We start from the raw sequence: 11,196 nt of genomic DNA, 5'->3' as shown, positions 1-11,196 counted from the left end.
TGGTTTGACAACCTTTTCAACATCGAACAAAAAGCCACTCAAATAGCACGCGAAATAATGAAAAAGTAAAATTCAACACAGCAGTGAAAAACATCTCCAAAGATAGTATTATTGCATTAATAATGTGAGAAATACCATGCCTTATTTTTCCTTTCAGCACACTTTGGTTAAGCCAGGGGTGTCCAAACTGTGGCCCGGGGGCCAAATATGGCCCGCAGCCCATTTTTAATTGGCCCCCCAAAAATTCTTTAAATTAAATAAATGAAATATGGCCCTCAACAGAGCATGAAGCTTGTGCTAGACTGTATTATTCTTAGTTTCAGCACAAGGCAGTGCTACCATACTGTAACACTGTAAACAAACTTTTTGACAAGTTTTTATGTTGTTTTTCAAAGGATTAAACTGATACAAGACTATAAATAGTAAACACTGGCAACCAAAATAATAAAGATATCTTTATTTATAACACCCTAATAGATTACAGTAGCAAATAGCAGCACCAATGATATTTCAGGGGCGGAGCCAGCGGCAGCCAGAGCCCGCCAGGGCCCCCTGAAATCTGACTGGCTTCTGACAAATCCTTAAAAATGATTGGCTTTGCCTTGTCAGCTATCACCGAGCCATTCAAGCACACTCAATCAGTGAGGATATTTTAACCTACATTAGAGTGGTTTTACTTTAATATCTAGGTGAGGTGTATGAAAGTGGCCCCACCGTCAGATTGGTCTACAACTCTCACTTTAAAAAACTCACAGACAGCTCAGTGGACAAGGCTCTGTACCTAGTGTTATCAAATATTAACCTTTTCACAAGGGTGGAAAAGAAGTTTGGACCCAAGTAAAAGTTATTTTGGCCAAAATCTGCTTAGAAAGATATTTTTGAAGTTGGGTTGTATAAGGCAGCCTTTCTCAGTTAGGGTTCATTGGCACCCTGGGGTGCCTTCTGGCATTGTGATAAATTGGTTGATAAATAATCCAATCAGATTGTAGAAAGTCAAAACATTTATCTAAATTGATGCTTCAAGCCTCACTTTGATTTGGAAATTCCCACAACCTTAACAAAAAAACAGTATGTTGTGATGATTTAGGCTGAGTCACTTGCAGGTCAGTTTTAGACATGTGAAGTTTATAGAAAAAGGCTTGTTGGAGTATCAGTAGAGCCAGCAGAGGCTGCCAAAGAGAAGGAAATATTTGCACTGCAGGCTTCAACACTGCACTTCTTTGCACCCTCATCCAATGATTACATTATTTGGGTAGAACACCGCACACAAGTGATGCCACAGGATAGCACTTGAACCCAGAAAAGTTTGCAGTTGTACAGGTCTTCATGTGATCAGGCCTGTTGACTGTTTCCAAGCAGCGTTCTCAACAAGCTAGCTGCAAGCTAGCTAGCTAGCGGCAGTGGCTTAAAGTTTTGCAGGATGGGAAGGGTCAGCTACACTCATTACACCCCTAGTATGGGAGCATATGCCGGTTTGACCCTCACAGTGTCAACCTTGGTCCTGTGCCCATGCCCAGGTGTCTCTGACATCTGGTCCAACCCACTGGTTCCTGGGCACCCAGAAGCTGGATCAGGCCCTGGAAAGAATGTGTGGTTCCCATAGAAGCACAGCTGCCAACCATCCTGCTCTCCTGAGCCCTTTAGCATTTGAAAAGTGCACCGGCGTCTCTCAGTCCTCACACGTTAGCAGTCACGTTACAGTGGCTGTAAAACAACCCTATTACTTCTGTTAGTAATGATAAGCAGAGCTCCTATTCTTTTTCTTTTCTTCTCTTTTTGTTAATTTTTTTGGACTGATTATCATTTTGGAAATAAACATGAGCTAAGCTGTGTTGAACCATCACTGGATTGTCCAGCAGTCTTGAATGCACCATGCTAGCAGTGTTCGTGAAGCTGCAGCGGTCTTACCTTTAAATGACGTCACAAGACTCAGGTAGATGGGACTGCCACTGAGAGGATGAAAAGACATCACCTCCCTGGTTAACAGACCTGGATGAAACTAGTCATTGTTTTTAACTGACAACCCCTCCAAACTGAAGACTGAGCTCTAAGGAAGCTTGGGCTCGCCGATCACCGCTAAAGAGATCACCTTCAAGAGCGAACAAGACCAGAGCCCCAGAAAACTACAGCAAGGGAGCTTATCCAGCTTCTATCTCCTATACGAAACCAGTCCTGTCTTCTTTTTACCATCTCGCCTTGTTTAATACACACATCAGAGAGAGGGGATCACAAAAAGCTTACAATAAGGACATCTTTAGATGCATGGAGGTATGAATAGTATTTTGGATTTGTTGCACAAAGAGACATAAACCTGGTGGTGAAGTATAAACCGTGTCCAGCTCAGAAAACAACTTTCCACAGCTTTGAACTTTGCATCAAATCTTTCCAAACATCAACAGGCAGCAAGCTAACACAAAGCTAGGAGCTAAAGACCGCCAGAGCCCAGAGTGAAGCTCAAGATAACTGCAAGATACTGACACCAAGCGGCCAAAGCTCAACTATTACCAACAGGTAACAAAAGCTGAGATAAAGAGGCTTGTGGCGGCATATATGGTGGAGGTAGAGACTATCTTTAGTTAACTTTATTAACATGACTTGACTTAACATGGCCGAGGCCACCCATTAGGGGGGGTAAAGGGCAGCATAGCTGGGGGCCCATGGAGGTCAGCAAAACAATGGTCCTCTAAAAAGTTAAGCTGCGATAACCATATTTTATTTTGAACCTGAGTAATAAACACTCTTATCAAAGCAACAAAAAATGACTTTTATTCTTTTACTGTAGTACAATAAAGCCTTTTTCATAATATAAACCTGTTTTCTTAAAACAGAATTACCTTTTTTAACTGGTGATGTAAACAATGTGGATAGACACACTGATATAAATAATTAGGAAGTAAAGTCGGATTTCATAGCAAAACCGCGATATGCAGAAATGCTAGGACACTAAAACTAAAGTAGAAGAAAGTGAGTAAACATTCATGGAAGATTAATGAATAGTCATGAAAACAGGTAAAAAATGGGTTAAAAGTGTCAGAAATGGTGTATAAGCAGGAAAATAGGACAGAAAAGCCCAAAAAGTGCCACAAACAATGCAAAGATGGGTGAAAAGTGGCCAGGATGGATACAAATAGTTGAAAAAATGGCATACATGTGTTAGAAATGGCAAAAAAGGAGTAAAGGTGTGAAAAAAGGGTCAAAACACAGCACAAATTATTGAAAAGTGTAAAAGGGTTTAAGAAGAAGCAACAAAGGAGGGAAAAATTGGCACAATGGTGTAAATAGTGTCGTAAGAAGTGGCAAAAACGGGTGAAAAGCGGCAAAATGGGGCAAAAAGCATTAAAAATGTTTTAAAAGTGGCAAAAACATAGGTCTGACATAAACAAAAAGTGTAAAAATCTGGCAAAAAGTGGAAAAATAGTGGCAAGAGGGGTGAAGAGTGGCAAAAATTGGTAAAAAACTGACAAAAAGAAGTGGCTAAAATTGGCAACAGGTGCCAAAAAAAAAAAAAAAAGAAAAGAAAACAGGCAGCAAATGGCAAAAATGGCTTATAAGTGCCAAAATAGATCAAACAAGGGCAAAAAGGGGGCGCGCAGATGGTCGAGTGGTTAAAGGAGCTACCCATGTACGCGAGTGGAAAAAGCGACATGCACGGGTACAAATATTTTAAAAAATGGCACACACAGGTTAGAAGTGGCAAAAAAGGGCAGATAGGACCAAAAACAGGTAAGAGGCAGAAAAATAGGGGGGAAAGTGGCAAAAAATTGTGAAAACATGGCACAAAGTATTAAAAATGCTAAAAATGTTAAAGAAAGAGCAACAAAGGAGGGGAAAATTGACATTAAGATGTAAATAGTGTCAAAAAGAAGTGGCAAAAAATGTGAAAAGTGTCAAAAACTAAAGGTTTAAACCTAAGAAAAATTTGTGAAAATGTTATAGGAGGAGCAAAGTAGGAAAAAAATGGCACAAATAAGTAAATAGTGGCAAAATGAGGTGGCAAAAATTTGTGAAAAGCTGCAAAATGTATCAAAAAAGGATTAAAAATGGCAAAAAAGTAGGTTTGATTTAAACAGAAAGTGGTTAAAATGGGGGAAAAGTTGTAAAGTAGCAGCAAAAATTAGCAAATAGTAGCAAAAATTTTTTAGAAGTAGTAAAATACAAAAAAGGCAGCAGAAAATTGTAAATTGTGGCAAAAAGAAGTGGCAAAATGGTGAAAAGCAGAAAAAAATGGGGCAAGAAGCAGCAAACATCTGTTTATAACAGGAAAAAAATAGTGGCAAAAATGGATGAAGATGGATGGAAAAAAAGCTGCAAAAAATAGAAAGAAACCGGTAAATATGACTTATCAGTCTAAAAAAGTGGCAAATAAGGGCACAAAACAGCAACAACTGGTTAAAAGTAGCAAAAAGAAGTGGTAAATTGAATTAACAGAGAGGTGAAACAGGTTGAAGAGTTGCAGGAATGGATAATTTAAGCATCAGAACCCAATAATGGTTTGACACATTTTTCAGTTCTAAATTGAGGGAACTGTTAGCCAGGATGCTAACACCAATGCTGCTGATCCAACACACATGCACTGATACCATGGAGAACGCATACAATAAGTCCTGTCTTAAGACACCACTTCTTTTACCGACATCACTTTTGTATCCTTACGCCTTTTACTGCATGAAATAGTCCCATTTTATTACACTAATGTGGAAATATGTAAGGTTTAGAATTGCATTTTTCATCTGCATAATAGAAGATCTCAGGTGACACAGAGTAATGTAAAAGTAATGTAACTTTTAGCTCTGTGTAACTAAGTAATGTAACTCATTACTGCCTCGGAAAGTAACTAGTAATTAGTAATGGATTACTTAAAAAAAGTAACTATCCCAACACTGTCACGTACTAGAGTGCAGCAACTCACTGCCCAAATGCCCAAAATGCATTGCTAACATAAATGTAAACAGGGCTTTAATGTTGTGGCCCACATGGGTGTATCGCTGAGTGGAATGTCTTACCACTCAGACAGAGTACCGGGGTATTAGGCGGGTCACAAATGTATGGATCCCATCAAGAGCTTTTCATTAAACCCTCCATATAATCCACTGTTTAGCCAACATGGAAACTAGATCATTTAAATTATCACAAATCAGCTCAGATGAAAACCATTTGGGCCCCAAATTACTCCAAAGAATCATCAAAAGTCGGCTTTATTTTGGGATAGTCATGTTCGACTTCCAGAGTCAAGAATTTTAACCTTAAGAGTAGTTCTTCAAAAGTCTGATACTTGTCTGTTCCTCCAGAGATCTCTATTCTGTCTGTTTGAGGTTGGTCAGCACCACTGGGCGGTTGTCACTTGATGTCATGGTTTTATGATCCACAACAGAGAAGACTTTCATGGTGGTGTGGGTGAGCATAGAGCCCAGCTCCCGTGCCTTCTCCTTACAGGTCACCACGTGGACCAGCTCCCTCCTGAAGCGCCGGCTGACCATGCAGTAGAGCAGGAAGTTGGTGGTGGAGTTGAGGTTCTGCAGCATGTTGGCCAAGTCTCCAGCCACGTTGATGGGGATGCTGTAGTCGTTTCTGTCAAAGTTCTCAGTGTTGTACGTGGTCCTCAGGATGCAGTAGGTGACGAATCTAGGAAGGCTGAGCACCACGAAGGCCACGGAGACGGTTCCTAACAGCAGGATGGTCCTCCTCAACATGCCTCTGGTGCTCCTCCCGTGCATGACGCGCCGCTCTTCCTTGGTGAAGAGGTTGCTAGCGCGGCTGAGATGGTACCCGATGAGGTAGTTGAAGATGATGACCAGTGCGATGGGTATTCCCCCTGAGAGGAAGGTGGCTATCCACACTATGATGGTGGTGTAGGCCTGATCGCGGTAATGACACCTGGGCAGCGTCATGTTCTCACCGTTCACTGTCAAGTTCACCGGTGAGACCACGTTGATCCAGGCCATCGGCACCGAGACCAGATGGGACACCAGGACGATGCCCACACAGGTCAGTCTGGTGACTCGGGCCTGGGAGAAGTGCTGCTTGGCCGCTGTGCTGCGTAAGACCAGGTACCGCTCAATGGTGAACACCACCACGATCCAGGAGGAGCTGTAGAGAGATCCGTACTGCAGGAACCCCATGATGCCACACATTGGGTGGGAGTGCCAGAAAGGCTGCAGAATCCAGAAGGTGAGGGTCAGGTCGAGAAGGATCACCCACACCAGGTAGAAGGTGTCAACGATGGCCAGACAGCTCAGATAGACGATGGCGGTGTCAGACATCCCGCATTTACGGAAGCAGATCATGTAGAAGGTGAAGAGGTTAGCTAAAACACATGATAGATGGGTAAGTGACAGCGTCCTGTTTGTAATATTTACCAATGGATCAATAAATACACTGATGGATTATCCATCCACTTTGAGCAACAGATCAAGATACAGAAAACTGACTGTTTGTATCAGCAACATCTAGGAGAAGGAGAACAACAATCACATTTGTAGTTTAATGTTGGTCATCTAATATTTGTCAGCTGCTTTGTTGCTATAGAAACCGCATTATAAATGCATTATGCACAGGCCTGATTATCCAATCAAGCGCTGCTGACTTGTGATTGTCCACAGTTATTCTCCATTTTTTTTTTCTGAATGCAATGATGCGTGTCCTGTGTAATCACCCCAAACAAGGTCACCCGTATGGGGGATAGAGGAGAGAGCTTACTGGGGCCTAGCCAAAACTGGGGGCCAACCGAGGTCAACAAAAATCATGGTTCAGCGTAAAGTTAAGCTGTGAAAGTATATATATATTTTTGTTTTTTTCTAGTGGAATAAAAGGCACTTTTGTCAAATAAATAAATATATATTTTTTATTTATTCATGCCATAATACATGGGCCTCTTAAAATGTAAACCCCTTTTGGGGTTAATAATGGGTTAGTAGAGGCAAAAAATGGGCCGAAAGTAGACAAAAGAGGGTAAAAAAAAAAAAAAGAAGCAAAATCAGGCAGAGAAAGTGGTGAAATTTGGTAACAAAGGCATCAGTAAGGTGAAACTGGCAAATGATTTAAAAGTGGCAAAAATAAGCAGAAATTGTAGTGAACAGGGATTATAAAGTGGGAAAATGGTTAAAAAGAGGCAGAAATTGGCAGAGTGGGGAAATGGGATTTAAAATGGGCAAAAATGGGCTAAAAGTGGCAAAGATGGTTATAAGAGGCAAAAAGATAAACAAAAAGTGGAACAGAGGGTCAAAAGGCACAAAAACATGCAGAAAAAGTGGTAGAATATGATTATAAAGATGTGAAAATGGGCTAAAAGTGGTAAAAAACAGTATTAGAGGCAAGAAATAAACAAAAAAATTGTAAAATTGGGTCAAAAGTCACAAAAACAGGCAAACAAGGTAACAGAATAGGATTATAAAGATGCACAAATGTGGTGAAAAGCAAGACAAAAATGGTTTAAAGAGGAAAAAATTGGGCAGAAAATGGTGGTGAAATTTGATTCAAGTGGCCAAAGTGGGTTGACAGAGGCAAAAAATTGCAGAGAGTGACAACATAAGCAGAAAATTTGGCAAACCAAAAGATTAGAAGAGTCAAAAATTGGTCAAAAGTGTGCAAAAATGATGAAAGTGGCACTAAAGCTAGCAGCAATGCTACTGATCCAGCACACATACATTAATTACATTGATGCTATCAATAAATTACAACTGGGGAAGACCTATTCTCCTGGTTTTCTCTGTTCTGTTTATGTTATATCTGTGCATGAGTAAAGTAGAGAGTTAAAAGTAAAGTTAGAAGTTAAAATCTGGAGGTATACACTTTTAATCTCATGATCTTGTTGCATGAGGGTTTTGGTGGGCTCTGGAGGATTTTCTGGTTTCACATGGGGCTTCGAAATTCTCAAGCTTGGGAGAGGTTGTGGTAAAGGTTAAAGGTGATTCCACTGCTGTCAGGATTACACCATTATTATGTGGGCATAGCAGCATTATGGAAGGTATGGAAGGTATGGTATGGAAAGTAGATTAATGTTGGTCCATTAATGGCAAGGCCATGCCAATCTTTTTTACTACACAGCTCAGTGTTTTTCAGATATTGCTCAGCCATTCTGTTTCACACATCCATAATATGATGTATATTCCACATCCATCCAGAACAGTCCATGCATGGTGGAAAGGCAGAACCATTTACAGGCTTGCAGTGGCTTTAACTAAATCACGTCTGAAGCTACTGCCTCTTTCTCCTCAAATGACTCTGATTGGTCCAGATATTTTCTGACCAGGAACAAATATATCATCTTGAAGCTCTGTAAGATGGATCTGCCTGGTTACATAAAGGGAATCTGACCAATCCATCTGCTTTGCAGTTATTGAAGTGCATGTAAACATGTCACATCAGATTATTACTATTACCTGATTATTCCCCTTTCACTAATCAATGTGATCATATAAACACGCTCCATAACTACAGCTGCTGCTTATCCTGAGTCTGTGGTTATGACACTGCGAGAACATGGTGTTATTGATAACAAAGTGTGAACACAGTGAGCTAAAAGTGATTGATTAGCACCAATAAAGTCATTAGTAACCAATAAACACCTGCCTGATCATGAATTTGATCCTAATAAAACCTGCTGAAGCATGGACTCCAAACAAGAGACCAACCTGGAATACCCATGATGCACAGCAGTGGGTAGTAGATCTTCTGAACAGTGACGAAGGCGGTGACGCTGGCTCCCTCCATGTTTTTCACCGCCAGGCAACAGCTCACATGCTAATACCTGCAATAAAGCCATTAGAGAGGAGGAGGAGGAGGAGGAGGAAGAGGAGGAGGAGGAGAGGCTTCATTGGACAAACACGGCTGAGAGGACACTTTACAGACCGGAGAGTTTTACTGCTGAGAGATGGTCAAGGGAAAATGATTTAAAGTTTTTAAACACTTAGAGAGAGCAGCTTTGAATACGGTTAGCAAGTTTAGACTAAAATGTGAGAAGAGCTGGACAAAATGATGGAAAAAATCAGGCTTTGTGATCAGTATTTCTCTCACTTTTGGCTGAAAATTATACAGAGAGCCCATTCTAGCCACATTGTTCATCCATGCTGTTGCAGAGCTGTCTTATCATCACGCTCTTATTTGTTGAACTTGTTTGAGCCTGCAGAAAGCTCAGACCTCCTTCTATGTTGAAATAGCAGAAAAGATTTGATTCACCTCCTCTGACTCACAGTAAAAACACTCGTGGGTTGTTCTGGGCAGGTCCCACATGGATAAGAGCTCTGAAAGTTTCTAGATTATGTCTCTTAATGCCATGAAGAACCTGCCTGTTTTTATACCTGTTAAGTTCAGCTGCTGTCTTGATTGCACATAAATCTCATAAGACCAGCTTTATCTTTAAAAAATGCACATATCTCAATAACTATCATTTTGTCCTGTGCATCAATAATTTAAATATCTTCTGCTAGTTGAAAACAACCATCCCTCAGAGGTTAAAAGAATAAAAACATGAAGACCTACCTGTTTCTGTGTTGGTTAGAGCTACAGCAGCGTCTCACAGAAGAAGCCTCCTCGACAGACGAGCATCCCCCCTGCTTCTACCCCCACATGAGCGAGAGTATCGATGATGTGAGGAGAGACAGCAGCAGCAGCTATAAAGCTTCACCAAGAGGAAGTCACATCAGCTGATACACCATTCATCTCCCTCACATTAACAGACAGAGCAAATAAAGATAAGTCATAAATAATCACAACCAAACTGGTTTGGGAAATAATTGATCCATTTAAAAAGTGCATTTAGAAAATGCTTATTCACCCTGAGAAATACAGGACTATTAAACCCAAGTCAAGGTAATGTTACTCTGATTTAAATGAACTAAAGTAGATGTAAAAGCAATGGTCTTTTAGTATACCCAAGTAAAAGTAAAATACATTTGATTTAAAGTTTACTCAAAGTGCTGAGAAGCTACTTCTGATACCACAGAGATATTTCATCTTTCCTTAATGTGCAACAACAACAGAATAAGAATTTGTTAAATAAAAGTTTATTATAAGGCGAGCCTTAACCCAGTGATACTTAAACTGTGGCTCTTTTGTGATGATTTGTGGCTTTTTTTGTCTTTATTTGAAATATAAGGCCCCCCAAAAAACTTATAAATGTCATCTTAAACCTCAGAAATGATCCATTAATCAGTTTGTTTCCCACTCTTATACAGTTGGCTTAAATTGTCAACCTTTATATTTTGTTTGTATATTTCCATTGCTTTTATTTACAATTCCCCCTCCTTATTTGCCACTTTTAATCTGTTTTTACAGCTTTTTAAGCACAAGTTTGCCACTTCTTTTGCCCCCTTTCACCAGTTTTTCCTTTTTGTCCCGCTTTTTGTTGTTTGCATTTTGTCAACTTTTTGCCATTTTTTGCCCCCTCTAACCCATTTAAGCTGCCTTTTTCCATCGAATGCCAATTTTATCCCATTTTTGCCAATTTTATCCATTTCAGTCTCATTTCACTCATTTTTGCCACGTTTACTGTTTTTTGTCCATATTGCCACCTGTAACCCATTTTAAATCAATTTTGCAATTTTTTCTCCAATTTTTTTCCCAGTTTCTGCCCATTTTGCCACTTTTGCCCATTTAAGTCTCTTTTCACCCATTTTCTGACACATTTTTTACAGTTTTGAATATTTTTCCACCTATAACTCATTTTTTGTTATCAATTTCTGCCATTTTTCACCAGTTGTTGCCTTAATTATCTTGCTTTTTGCTAGTTGCAATTTCCCCCCCCTTTTTTTTTTGGCACTTTTTGCACCTTCTTGCACATTTAAGCTGCCCTTTGCCATTGGATGGCACTTAAGTCCCATTTTTGCCCATTTCAGTTATTCCTTTTTACCACATTTTAATGTGTTTTGAACATCCATCCATCCATCCATCCATTTTCCATACCGCTTATTCCGTTCCGGGTCGGGGGGGGGGCTATCCCAGCTGTCATTGGGCGAGAGGTGGGCTACAGCCTGGACTGATCAGCAGTCAATTGCAGGGCTGACATATAGAGACAGACAACCAGGCACACTCACATTCACACCTACGGGCAATTTAGAGTCACCAACTAACCTAATGAGCATGTTTTTGGTGGTGGGAGGAAGCCGGAGTACCTGGAGAGGACCCACACGTGCACGGGGAGAACATGCAAACTCCGCCGGGAAGCAAACCAGCAACCTTCTTGCTGTGGGGCAAAAGCCC

At 40.5% G+C, this 11,196-nt stretch overlaps 1 protein-coding gene across 1 annotated transcript; it reads right to left on the bottom strand.

The window, feature by feature from the left end:
• Positions 1 to 5,294: 5,294 nt before the first annotated feature.
• Positions 5,295 to 8,709, bottom strand: LOC121521804 (probable G-protein coupled receptor 139). Its single transcript, XM_041805968.1, has 2 exons — positions 8,631 to 8,709; positions 5,295 to 6,304 (listed from the first exon to the last, which is right to left on the bottom strand). Exons 1-2 carry the CDS (start codon positions 8,707 to 8,709, stop codon positions 5,295 to 5,297), a joined length of 1,089 nt encoding a protein of 362 aa, XP_041661902.1.
• Between the last annotated feature and the right edge of the window lie 2,487 nt (positions 8,710 to 11,196).

Source organism: Cheilinus undulatus, linkage group 14 (genome assembly GCF_018320785.1).
Source record: "Cheilinus undulatus linkage group 14, ASM1832078v1, whole genome shotgun sequence".
Lineage (NCBI taxonomy): Eukaryota > Metazoa > Chordata > Actinopteri > Labriformes > Labridae > Cheilinus > Cheilinus undulatus.
Note: the sequence above shows the minus strand (reverse complement) of the source record. Positions and strands in the feature narration are given on the sequence as shown.